The sequence below is a fragment of the Capra hircus genome, chromosome 28 (assembly GCF_001704415.2).
Source record: "Capra hircus breed San Clemente chromosome 28, ASM170441v1, whole genome shotgun sequence".
Taxonomy (NCBI): Eukaryota; Metazoa; Chordata; class Mammalia; order Artiodactyla; family Bovidae; genus Capra; species Capra hircus.
This window is the reverse complement of record NC_030835.1, coordinates 2425485-2439475: the sequence shown is the minus strand read 5'-3', so window position 1 is coordinate 2439475 and position 13991 is coordinate 2425485. Positions and strand designations below refer to the sequence as shown.

At 46.9% G+C, this 13991-nt stretch overlaps 1 protein-coding gene across 1 annotated transcript in view; it reads right to left on the bottom strand.

The window, feature by feature from the left end:
- The window catches only part of VSTM4 (V-set and transmembrane domain containing 4), a 79488-nt gene that overhangs the window by 20028 nt on the left and 45469 nt on the right, over positions 1–13991 (bottom strand). Inside the window, exons 6-7 of the mRNA XM_018042498.1 lie at positions 6344–6450; positions 4906–4967 (exon numbers count right to left, since the gene is read on the bottom strand). Coding sequence (XP_017897987.1) covers positions 4906–4967; positions 6344–6450 — 169 coding nt within the window. The remainder of the gene's footprint in view (positions 1–4905; positions 4968–6343; positions 6451–13991) is intronic.

The following is a 13991-nucleotide window of genomic DNA, read 5'->3' as shown; positions in this document are numbered from 1 at the left end:
AGCCCGACCCTCCAGCTCACAGTCCCTGTTGCTATTGAGGTCTCGCCTCCCCATCAGAGACTGCTTTCTCTTCCTCCACGAGGTCTCTGAATCAGTAAATGGCCTAGGGCAAGAAAAGGAAATCAAACGCACTCTGCTCCTTCTGAAACAAGGAGGCGACAACAGCCTTTTCTGGAAGTGTGCAAATTATCTCAGTGGGTTCAGGGATCCCAAGACCACGGGGAGGAAACAGGGGTCCCCTGAAGGCCGTGTCCATCCCCCCACCGCCAACTGGAAGGATACACATTTTGAGCTTTGGGAAAGTGCGTCCTGGCCCCTTAAGGATGAAGAACCACTGATATATTGGAATAATGATTCATTGTCAGTATTCCAGGTTGTTAGACAAAAGGAACACACCGTCCATCAGAAGGACCCTTGGTGACAAGGCACGGCTTCATAAGCTAATTTTGAGAACAGGTTGTTGTGTTCGGTTCTTTTGTTAAAATAGGGGAAGGCAGTTTAGACACCTCAATTATAAACCGTCTGAAATGCCTTTCTCACCTCTTTTTTCTTCTTGAGTCCTATCATTTTTTCTTTCAAACCACTATTAGTCTCTGGTATATATACTTCTTGCAAAATGCCATGTTATCTTGGAAACATAAGACAAGACGTTAAGCTTTGAGGATGAAAACGCAAGGACCCAGGCCTGTCATTTCTGCCTGGAGTCCGAGGGTCTGCTGAGAGTTGGCATGTGTGGTTGAGATGAGGGAGATGGAGCCTGCAAAGCTCCTAACAGAGGAGCTGATACACAGTAAATGCTCAATAAACGGAGATTCTTCCTTCTTGCCAATGAGTCAGTGGAGGCAGTGGGCAGGTTGCTTTCTTGGGGTGAGCATGTGTCAACATCACTCTGGAAAGAGGGGCTGGGGGGCTGGAGAGCTCTGTGGCCCCTGACCACTCCAGGAAACACTGTATTATGGACTTACTGGCAAAATGCAGCAGTTATAGAATTAAACACCTAAACTGGTACCCGATCCCAAAGAACAGATGTTGCTAAATTATTTTCTAAATTACCCACCAAGGCCTTTGTGAGTCAACAGGTAGCTATTGACTGTAGTTTCAGCTGCCATCAAGACTTATTGATCTGAGAGATAAATATCGACCAAATTGAGACTGAGGTCAATCCTGGCCTACTGGGAAAATAAATCTTAATATTAACCAAAACCTGTAGACGCTAGGCCTGGCATTTTTGACTCTAAGCTGCTGATCAGGCAGAGGTACACTCAAAGTCAGTTCTTTCCTTTACTGTGTATTGCTGCAGGTGCTTCAAATTGACTCATTTCTGGAAAATTTGGTTTAAAACATTTTAAGTCTTTTCATACCTTAAATGATCAAAGGACAGGAAAATTGGTATTTAATAACAGCGTTATGGATATTTCCATAAAACAATCCATTTTGAACTGCATATATGACTGCCCTGACTTACTTTCTGTGCAAATCAAGAAGGATTTCTGTCCCAGAGGAGCACACCAGCTCAAACAAACAAACAAAAAGTCCACAGCGTCAGGAAGGAGGTGGGAGGGGGGTTCAAGATGCAGGGGACACGTGTACACCTGTGGCCGATTCATGCTGATGCGTGGTACAAACATCACAATATTGCAAAGTAATTATTCTCCAATTAAATTAATTGAAGAAATAAAATTTGATGAAAAATGAAAAAAAAAAAAACCTCATGTGGGGCCAATTTAGATGTGAAGGGGGTTTTAACCACCCCTCCCAAAAAAGTCCACAACAAAGAAACGTGTGATTGGAGCCAGTTATTTTTGAAAATGCTATTGAATCTACTTCATTTATCAGTGGCCCCAAACTGCTGAAGGAGGCCACACTGTGTCGCTGTGAACTAGAGAGCTGCTGACATTGCTCCATCCGGGGGGAGCAGCCCTTCTTCCTGAGAGACGCAACGCTACCCGCCGTGGGTTGTAGGAACTCGCTTTCCTTAAGCAGAGTATTTGTGTGTCCCCACAGGCAAGTCTAGCAATGGGGGGACTTACTGTGAGAATTAAATACGATGACATGCAAAAAAGCACTTTTTCTTATATATCCCTGGCATGTATCAATGGACCGTCAATAAAGAGCAGTTTCTGTTTTCACAAGGGGTAAGAGATTAGATTAGAAACAACAGGCCCTGAATAGCTTAGAATGTAAAATGGGGAGAATTTACAAAACTATAACCAGTCTTGAGGTTGTTGATAAATACATGGGTTAGGAATAAAAGATCTGGAAAAATGCACTCACACCTACACACACGTGCAGCGGCATGCAGAGCTGGGAGACTAAGCTCAGACTATCGGAGGAGTCTGCTTCTCATGGGCAGGATGCAGGATGCTCTAAGAAAGTGGATCATTTCAGCCTCTGTGTTCAACTGAGTTTCCCAAAGTCCACTGAATGACCACAGATCTATTGAAATTAGCAAAACCTTTGCTGCTGTATTTGAGGACAAGACCAGTATAGTCAATAGAGCAGAAATGGTGAGGGATTTTTGATGACATGAACCAGATGGACTCACACTGCATGAAAACAGAACCCACAGTTCATTGCAGGGAAAAGGAGGTTCTCTCTTGGAAAACAGAGGAGCCATCTTGTCCAGAGGAACAGCAGGTAACCTGGGCACAGAAGAGGTCAGGGGTAAGGCTGAGCCAGGAGAAGACGTCAGAGTCATGCACAGAGATTCAGGTTTCCCTCCGAGACAAAGCTTTGAATAAGCTGGTTAAAACCTTACGCTCTGGATTCAGAAGGACACAGGTGCTGACTGCAACCATCAAGCTCGCAACATTACAGATTTGAAAATCTTTGCTTGCCCTGAACTTGTGTAGATACATTATGCTTAGGAAGCTTTATTTTTACCTTTCATACTAATTAATTTTTTGTGTGGCATGAAGTACCACATATATACGGTACCATATACGGAAAAGATAATCACCATATACGGAAAAGATAATCACCATTTACGGAAAAGATAATCACCATATACGGAAAAGATAATCACCATATACGGAGAAGATAATCCCTTCTTCACTGCGCTGCAATGTCACTTCTGTCGTAAAATCAAGTGACAATACATATGCAGATAAGTTTGGGGCTCTTCGTTATCTTTTTTTGGTTTATATTTCTATTCTTGTGCTAATACCATTACTTGAAAGCGAAGTGAAAGTGTTAGCCGCTCAGCAGTGTCCAAATCTTTGTGACCCCATGGACCGCGGCCCGCCAGGCTCCTTCCTCTGTCCATGGGACTCTCCAGGCGAGAATACTGGCCTGGGTTGCCATGCCCTCCTCCAGGGCATCTTCCCGACCCAGGGAACCTGGGTCTCCTGCACTGCAGGCAAACTCTTTACTGTCTGAGCCGCCAGGGAAGCCCAGTTACTTACTACAAGGCTCAGTTACTACGGTTTTAATGTAAATTTTGTGAACTGGCATATACAAACTCTCCTCTTTTCTGTTTCTTTGCTTTGCCATTCATACACATTTCAGAATAAGCTTGCCCATTTCTCCGCCCCTCTCTCCCTCTCTCTTTCTGTCTCTCTCTCTCTCTCACACAAACATACAACTGCTGAACAAAATTAGCAACAAAACGAAAAACAGTACAAGCACACATTGAAAAGAAATTAAGTCTCCATGTATGCACACTGATGTAAAGAAATTAGTGAATAAATCAACGAGAGAAGGGAGCCAGCTCTCGCTTGTAGAAGACTTTTAAGTAGTAAACAGAGGCGGGTTGAGGAAAACAGGAAATCAGCATTAACTCACCATAGTAATAAGTGCTACAAGCAAAACCCACCGACGAACGCGCAAATGAGTAGATGGAAGTTCAAGGAAAAACAGACTATTTGCACGGGCTGGATGCGTCTCCCCTAAAACACTATGACTCTGGTGGTTTTCATATGTGTCCAAGGTCTTTGATCTCCCTCCCTTCAAGAGGTGCAGCTTCACTCTCCTCCTCTCGAGTGTGACCGGGACCTAGTGACTGACTTCTAACTAATGGAGGACGGGGAGGAAAAAGAAGTCTGGCAGACTCACCCTTACTAAGTGGTCAAGGTGAATGTCACAGCAGGTCCCCGCCATGGGACGCAACGAGAAAGGCATGCCCCTTCTGTGTTGCGCTTCCCTCAAATCCATAACCTCATTTCTAATCATTAGAAAACCTCAGAGAAACCCCAATCAAGGGACATTCTAAAAAATGCAGCTATGACCCTTTAAAGCGTCAAGGCTGCAGAGCTGAGGCGCTGGTCCTGACTGGAAGAGGTTAAGGAGGTAGGACCGTGACGTCCATGTGCTAGCCTGGATGGGATCCTGCACCAGAAAAAGAACATTCATGGAAAAACTGCTGAAATCTGACCCGAATCTGGAGTGCAGTTAATGGTAATATATGCTGAGGCTAAATTCTTAGTTTTGACAAATACACCACGGCTTTGTGAGATGTTAACCTTAGGAGAAGCTGGGCGCAGAGTGGACAGGAACTTTCTGTATCATCTTTCCAGCGCTTCTGAAAATCTAAAAAGTATTTCAAAATGAAAAGTACGACATATATTCTGGAAGATTCTTCCGCAGTCTCTTCAGAGTGGTTATCAAGACAAATTTATACCAGCTGGTCCACTTTATATTTCATTCATTCCAGAGTGTGATTTTTTTCCTTCTTTACAAAAAGGAGCATGGATGATAAAAAGCAATCCCACATGTATTTTTTAAAAGCCACTCTGGGACCTAGGTATGGAGAAAAATTGGCTCAAAAGCTGACCCAAGAAGAGAGAACGGCTTTGCTTGGGGACGAAGCACCAAGAACTTGGAGCATGTTTTGAGTTAATCAAGGTGCTCCTTGGAACGGAGTGCGTTTGGGGCTTGGGGGACAGCACAGAGAACGTGGTTACTCACCAGGGTGACTTTCCTTTGTGGCTTTAACAGCTTCGGTTTATGGAACGTGGTGGCGATGGGAGCTGTAGGAACACATCAAGGGTTCAGTGTGCAGCTCCTCCCAGGACCCTTAGAGTCCACACACCATGAGCACCACAGACACAGAGTCTTCTGGGCCCCTTCCTGCCTTCGTGGAAGAACTTTAGTTTCTGATCCAGGTAACAGCTGGACTGCTGCCCTTTGGGGAATGGTGGTCCCCTCCTAGCCTTTGGACATGTCCTCCTCTCTCCTCAACAAGGTCGACAAAACACCACCAGCTACAAAGAGGTCAGATGTGCAGGTGAGAACCAAGTACCCTTGGTTAAGGCTGAGACTGGAAATTTCCCTGGGGCTTCCTCCTAGCTGCACACTAACCCTGACAGTGGTGACCTTTGACCCTCACAGCCACCCTGTGAGGTCATTAGGGAAGGTCTTATTGTCCCCACTTAATGGAGGAGCAAACCAAGGCTCTTCCTGCAATGTCATGTAACTGACTAGTATTTAAATGATTTGGGACTTGAACCCAAAGTCAGGCTCTCCCACGTGGTTCTCTGAGTCTCACTTTCGTCTTTCGTTAGGGCACTGACCACCCTGATAGAATGAGACTCCACATCAGTACACTGCCCAGCCCAGAGCAGGGACTCCCTTCCCTCCCAGACCCACCCGTGTCACGCCTCCCAGGAGGCCCGTGCCTCCCAGCCTCTCTGTCCACTGATGTATGTTCAGACTCAGCACCACTGCCTTCTGCCACAGGGCTCAATGGGCGCTTAGGGGACACCCTAGAGAGCCCCAGCTGAGGAATACAATGGATCTTGTCTTGCTATTAAATTATTCACTGGGGCAACCCTTGTATTCCCAACTCTATATCAAAACCTTTGAGGTATGACCTAAATTAGCCACCGTTATTTTCGGAACTATTTAAAGACACCTGTAGTTCTTGCCTCAGGAAATGCCCATCTCCCTTATTTGTGCTGCTCCGTCATGATTCCTTCGAGTCAAGGAATAACCCTCATTTTATCCCTAGAACAAAGCCAAACTACATTGCTCACCTGGTTTTTATCCTTAGAAAAATCAGAGAAACGTTTCCCCTTAAATGAACAGACACCCTTTTGCCCCATCCTGCTTTGCGCAGATCACGTTAGTAGTTCAGAAGGAAATACACTTTGGAACAGTCTGTAGAGGCTGACCCCCCCTCACTACAACCCCCGCAGCTCCCTGCTAAAGCCGTGTGTGGCCAGCGGCGCCACCCCCCACCAGCCCGCCTCAGGGACAGGGCTCAGATATGATGAGAATCTAGGTGGAGTTTTCCAGGCCACACAATCAGGACTGCTGCATCCCCATCTGTCCATCTCCCGCCCTAAGCTCACATCAGGCCCCAGGTGCTGCGCTCACACGCGGTGACCACTGGCTAGCTCCCTACCTTTGGCAGGAACTGCGGGAGGGACGTCAGCCTTCTCCTTCCGCCTCTTGCCCTCCTTGGGCTGCAGTGGAGCCAAGCTGGTCACGCTTGTGACCGTCTCCCCCGAGCTGTAGAAGGAAAAGGCCCAGGTGAAGGCAAAGGCAGCTTTGTTCCAAGCAGCAGCTTCTGAGAACCCAGACGGACCTATGTAAGGCAGGAGCTTTTTAGAGCTGAAATGAGATGGCTCTGGCTTATCTCCAGGGATGCTTGGTACTGACCCTTGGCTAAGGATGATGAGACGAGCTAGCTAGGACTATGTGATGTGTAAAGTTCCAAAATCTCTGGAGAGACCCGGGGCCAGCTTGCTTACATTGTTCGGGGATGTATAGATTAGTGGTTTACACGTAGTTAATGGGTCTACTCAGTCTGGCTATATCACCAGTAGGGTGTTCAGAGAGCACTAAAAACTTCTCCTTGAGATCCCCTAACACCAGCATGCCTTGCACATGCCTTTGTGGTTCACGATCCTGAGACAGAGCAGCCCCTGGGCCAGTGAGAAAGGACCCTGGGGAACTGCAGCTGGGACCCCCGGGGCCACCGTGATTGGCCATATCCTCCCGCTGCACCGTCACCTATAAGGCAGAGCCAGAAATGATCCTCATGGTGAGTGCTTTCACTCATCTGGGTGGTTACTTACATAATCACTGTAGTATCATATTCTATGTGTTATCCATTATAACCCAAAGTAATGGGTAAGCCTTATATTACAGGTAAGAATACCAAGAGTCAGAGATGCCAAGTGGCTTGCCCTAAGCCACAGTTTGTAAGCACACAACACAGAAACTGCAAGCCCAGACTGGCCGGACGTGAGACCTGCTGCCAGGGCCACCGGCGTGACAGGGCGCACACACTTCCTTGAACGGCCATCAGCCTCATTTCAGGTGCGTCCTATTGGCTCCAACAGCCCAGAGGAGCGTGCCTCTCCTGTCCTCGGACACATAATCGGCCAGGCAAGTACAGTTACCGAGAGAGGCTATCTCCATGATACACAGGACGTCTAGAAATCCATTTAAATATGACCCAATAACCAAAATGAACAAAGGCGGTAAACAGTTTTCACCCAAGAGGAGAGGCTCATACCTAGGAAAACGTGCTAAAACCTCCTCAAGAAAGAGGAATCCAAATAAAAATGTACTGCACTTCCTTTCTGCACACATCAGAATGGCAACTATCAGACTTAAGGCAGAACACTCTTTTGGCAAGGGTGTGAGGAGTCAGGCACTCAGAAGTATTGAGGGTACAAGTGGAAACCCTTCCTGATGCAGAGTAATTCAGCAATCAGGATCACAGGGCTATCAGAATTAGAAAGGTTTATATTCTATGACCTGGCAGTTTCACTTCTGGGAATTGATTCTGTGGATATTCTTGCATGGGTACAATAGGTCCATATAAGTCATTATCGTGCTATTGGTAACAGCAATAGATTAGAAACAACCCAACTGTCCACCAGCACGGGACTGAGGAAGGGAATTATGGCGAATCCGTAAACGCACACAGAGGGTCCTTTGAAACTGGAATGAGGAAGCTACTTATACCAGGATAAGGAAAGACCCACTGTTGAGTGAAAAGGCTAGGTGTTGGACAATGTGTAAAACGTGTCACTTTTTGTATTAAAAAAAGGAGAAAATGATATATATTAGTATTTATGTACACAAGCATAGAGAAACTTTGGAAATATTCATTAGAGAATTTAAAAAGTATTCCTTAGAATGCGGGTGCTGAGGAACTAAAGAGATAGAAGACTGGACAGGGAGAATTATCACTGCACATATAGTTTTAAAATTAATTATTTAACTTTTAAATTACTAAACCATGTGATTGTACAGGGGCTTCCCAGGTGGTGCTAGTGGTAAAGAACCCCCCCCAACAATGCAGGAGACATAAGAGATGCGGGTTTGATCCCTGGGTCGGGAAGATTCCCTGGAGGAGGGCTTGGCACCCCACTCCAGTATTCTTGCCTGGAGAATCCCATGGACGGAGGAGCCAGGTGAGCTACAGTTCATAGGGTTGCAAAGAGTCGGACACAACTGAAGCGACTTAGATGCACACATGTGACAGAATGATCTTTGAAAAACAGTAAATTAAACACAAATACCTATCTAAATATGTATACATTTAATAAAAGAAAATAGGCTATTTTAATACAGTCCTACAATGGCACCCCACTCTAGTACTCTTGCCTGGAAAACTCCATGGATGGAGGAGCCTGGTGGGCTGCAGTCCATGGGGTCGCTAAGAGTCGGACACGACCGAGCGACTTCACTTTCACTTTTCCCTTTCATGCACTGGAGAAGGACATGGCGACCCACTCCGGTGTTCTTGCCTGGAGAATCCCAGGGACGGGGGAGCCTGATGGGCTGCCATCTATGGGGTCACACGGAGTCGGACACGACTGAAGCGACTTAGCAGCAGCAGCAGCAGCAGAGTTTTAAAATAACAAAGACTGAGTCACACAGTGACTAGTGGGGAAATTTCTAAGAACATAGTTCACACCAAGAGTCCCCAAAGACAGCTTATTTTTATCGGGCAGAAACTCTAACTGGCCATGACTTTAAGGATAAGGTCAACTGTGTAAATTCACAAATAGCCAAAAGGAATGTGTGTTTACAAAACCCTGGCCACTAAGAGGGAAAAAGGGATCAGAAACCCTCGGGATTGTTTAAATACACAACCACACGTACAGCTTGATTTCCTAGCATCTTAAACTCTTGAAATGTTTTTTTTTCTTTCCATTATAAATTAATGCATGTTCATGTTTTAAAATGGTAATTACAGACATGAAAACAAAAACAATAAGTCTGTCGTAACCTTTGTAAGTATTTCCAGTCTTTTCCCTCTTCTATGTTTTATTTCTTTTTTGAGCAGTTCTGTGTTCACAACAAAACCGAGCAAAAGGTACAGAGATTTCAGACAGACCACTGCCCAGCCACATCATGAACTTCTTCCACCAGAAGGGTGTATTTGCGATAATTAATGAAACTACTTTGACACATCATTATCACCCAAAGGTCACTGTTTAATTACGGTTCACTCTTGGTGGTGTACATCCTATGGGTTTGGACAAATTTATAGTGTATCCATTCCTAGAGTAAGGTACAGAATAGTTTCCACGTCCCCAGATTTCTCTGTGCTCCACCTAGTCATCCCTCTCCCCCATCTCTGGCAGCCACTGTTTACTGTCTCCATAGCATTGCCTTTTCCAGAACACCATACATTGTCTGAACCTTTTCAGACTGGCTTCACTCACTTAGAAATATGCATTTAAGTTTTCTCCATGTCTTTTCATAGCTTGATAGCTCATCTCTCTTTAATGTCAACTAATATTCCATTGTTTGAATGTACCAGAGTTTGTTTATTCATTCATCTACTGAAGGACATCTTTGTTGCTCCCAAGTTTTGGAGATTATGAATAAACAGCTGCTAGCAACATCCATGGGCAAACTTTTGCATGGATTTAAATTTCAACTCTTCCCTAGCTCTTCTACATTGTTTTTTAAAAAATAAAACTGTATTACAATTTTGCATCCTTCTTTTTACTTAATCTACATTTTCCAAATTGCTATACCCTCCTACTATTCTAATGACAAGACATGCTGCAGTCTACTTAGCCTTTCCCCAGCATCTAAGCATCTGTTTCCCAATTTGATATATGAATAACATTGCTATAAATATATTTGTGCATAATGGTTTTCCATTCTTAGACTTCTGTTTTTTGAATTCTTAGACCTAGAAGTATTAGTTCAGAAAAAAAGGGTCATTTTAAAGGCTATTCGATACCCACTGTCAAAATGATTTCTGACAAGTTAGTACTATTTTATAGCCACTTGGTCAATGGGTAAGCATATTCATGTTTTCATCCTTTTTAACCCCAGATTTATCAGTTTAAAAAATTTCTCTCATTTAAGAAAGAAAAATGTGATATCTCCTTTTATTTGCATTTATCAGTCTCCCCTACGCAAGGCACTGTGAAAAGTACCTGATAGCCGTAACCTCTGACCCTCCTAGATGGGAAAACGAAGCCTCAGAGGGGTCAAGGCAGGCACACTGGGATCTGAACCAGTTCCATCTGCCGCCAGGCCCTGAAGCAAGGACTCTGGGCCCAGCCCAGACAACAGAGAGCAAGAAAACTAGGGCAGGAAGAAGGTCGATAGAGCCAGATCCAGAAAGGCTGCTCTGGGCTTAAACCAGCTTCCTAAAGAGAAGGTAGCAGAAGGCGTCATCAGCATTTCACTGCATTTCCAGTCTGTACTAAACGCAGCTGCTGAGAGCTCTGTCCTGGTAAGAGAGGCCGGACTGAGTGCTAGGGTCTGTAGGGGGCTGTGGGTCACGACAGCTATGTTAGCAACTCACTGTCATTTGCAGTTACGGGCCCCCCCTCACCAAGGTCAACTGCCATCGATAAAGGCCAAGGACTAGTGCAAACAGGGTGAGCTTCTTGACATCTGGCTTGAGGTTTCTGAAGGCGCTCCATAGGCTTCCACTGCCACACAAGGTCATCCACAGTCCATGCCAGGAGCTCTGTACAGCCTGGAGAACTTCACTCTCAAGGTGGAAGAATGGTGCTTTCCTTGAAAAGACTTTTTCTCATAAATACATCACACTATGTCAAACACACAGAACTACCTCTGGAAAGTAGAAGCACTAAATGGGTGTCGCCTATGACTGTCTTACCAGCATTGGTATCATCATTATTATGGAATCTGCTCTCCTTGAACAGGGAGCTGGCTGGACTTGGCAGAGTTCTCAGAAATCTGCACCAGGGTGGGAGCACGTACAAAGGACCTGCAGACCCTGGGGGTCCTGATGCATCACTTTCTGCATACGACCTTCTTGCATGCATTTTGCGAAGAGCATCAGGATAAGAGCTGCTCCTTTGTGAGGTAATTGCCAAGGCACCTTCCTGTCCAGGCCTCCCCCTGGCCTTTCATCATAAATGGTTTACATCACCTCAGAGGTTCTGCTGGTCTTGTCATGAGAGCTCGTCCTTTGCAGTCCCTGCCAGTTCTCACGGAGTCTGCACACAGGCTTAGGTTTAGTTTTTAAGTTTAAGATCTCTGAACACCGACTGGTAAGACTGGGAGGTGCTTCCTTAATATTCACCATTTCCACGCAGGGTTGGCTTTGGGTCATAAGCATAATGGCAAAAAGAGATCCCTGGGGTTATCTGCCCAGCATCCACTCACTGCCTTCTACGGCTGAAGGGACCCGTTTGGGTGGCACTGACCCCCAACCCCTGCTCAACTGACCCCCAACCCCTGCTCAGCACAACCTCACGCTCTGGCCATAGAGCACGGTTCAGGTTGGTCCCACAGCAGTGACTGCAATTGTGTTTGCTTCCTGGGGAAGCAAGATGAGTCCTCCATGAGGCCTGGGTGAAGGCTCCTGAGCCACCTCTCCTTTCCTGGGGGGAGCAGGACTGGCTGGAGTCGCATCAAAACCTGGAGGCAGCGCAGCCTGGGGGGAGGCTGGGGACAGAAGTCACGGCCCCGAGGGCCCAGTGTCCCCTGGTGGAGGCCCACACCCTGCAGCACCCCGGCCAGGAGCCAGCCAAGCCTTCTCTTGGGTAGGACCATCTGCACTTGCAATCCAAAGGTCTGTAAATAGTATAGAGGGCTAGCTATTCATCTACGAGTTGGCAGTTTTACTCATGCTCTTAGTCTGGGGAGAGTAATTTGTACCTAGCAGGCTTTTTATGAGGATTAGAAATAAACCCCATCAAGTGTTCGGCCACAGAGGTACACGGGCACTTGATGAGTAATTATGAGGAATTAGTCCACAGCCGGTATTATCTCATTAAACCCTCATGACAACCCTGAGCTACAGGACAAAGGCAAGCTGATGCCCACTTGGTGGAGAGTGACCTAGTCCCACAGAAGCTGAGAGACTGCTCCCATGCCACCACGTAGCAGGTGGCATAGTTCCAGCTGATGCCAAAACCAGGTGGAGGCTTTTCGTGTTATTCCAGGAATAACCAGATCCCATCACCACGGCCGTCTTCCCCTTGCCTGCCTCTGCCTGGGGCTCTGAAAGGAGGGAGGTGAGCCTGAGCCCCCGGGTGGGCCAGGATAAGACAGCACAGCGATGTCCTCAGGGATGCAGGGAGCGAGACCAGGAGACACACACCGGGAGCCTGTCGTCCCAGCCCTCACCCCCTGGCCTGCTCAGCTGAATGTGGTCACAAGGGAAGACACCTACAAATCGATGCCTATGACCGGAGCTCACTGGACTTTCCGGAGTCGGGACGAGGCAGAGCCGCTGCAGTCATCTCCAGCCACGCCCCTTCCGCTTCCCCTTCCATCGCCCTGACTCTCCTGCAGCACCCACTTCTCGTCCATTTCTGTGACTGCCAATACCAGAGCTCTCACAGTCAGACCCAAGCCCCCCAGGACGCCTGGGCCAGCGTGTGAGCCCCAGAGCCAGGGGGCCTGGGCTGGTAGCCGTACTGTTCCTGCCCTCACTGGTCAGGAGACCTCACCAACATCCACACTCTTTTGGGACTGGTTTCCCATCTGTAGGATGGGGATAATCACAGCAGCCACTCATGGGGTTGCTGTGAGGCCAGAAGAAGATGGTGTGTGTCCTGTGCTTAGCACTGCGCCAGGCATGTAATACATGAGGCTTTGTGATCACTTTTAATACGATGACTGCCACCCTCTGCAATCTGCCCTGCCACCACCTCCAGCCTCACCAGCCTGCTGTTCTGCCCTGAATCTCCAAGATCCCTCACCCCGCGGGCGAAACCCCTTCCCCAGCCGTGCTCTTCCCGCCCCACTCCTATGTGCTGCTGCCCCCATCCCTCTTCTCCTGGAATGCTCTAACTCAACCTCCAAGACCCAGCCCAGACCTCAGCCCCAGGAGACCCTGAGACAGGCTTGGGAGCACCCCCGCTGGGTGCCCGCGACAGCGCTGTGGCCACGGCTCAGCCACCGCCTGGTTCCTCTGGGTCTCCCAGACCTCAAGGCGTGGGCTGGTGTTATTTCACACTCATTCAAAGGGCCTTACAAGCCTACAGAAGAAACACTCATAAGTACTGACTGAATAATAACAGGACTATTTGCACAGAGCTCACCACTTACCTGTTGGAAGCACTTTATACAGACCAACTCTTGAAATCCTCCCAACTCCTTACCTGCTAGAGCTATGATTGCCCTCATTTTATCAGAGAGGTTGAAAAATTAGCCAAAGGCACACAGCAGTCTGTGGCAGAGCTGGCATGTGAACTGAGGGTGCCTGGCCACAGAATCTCTAACCATCACAGCAGACGGCCCTTCACAGAAGGAATAAATGTTCTATAACACTGCTCCTATTCACTAGGCTTCAGCTGGCTGCAATACACACGAAGCAACTAGTCACATACCCCAGTTTGGAGCACATATCTTTATATTCTCTTTGAAATCACATCTCTGCCTTCTCTCCAAGACCCTAAACAAATCACTTAGTAATCCCATACTTCGATTGTGAAGTATGTTTTAAAATGTTTATAAAATTCTGATGTTTCAGAAAAGACTGAAAAATGCTTTAACGTAAGCTCATAAAACATAGTAAAGCTGTGCCTATAATTTATCCAACATGTAAAGAGTCTGTTGACCTGACTGTCTATCCTTGAGAA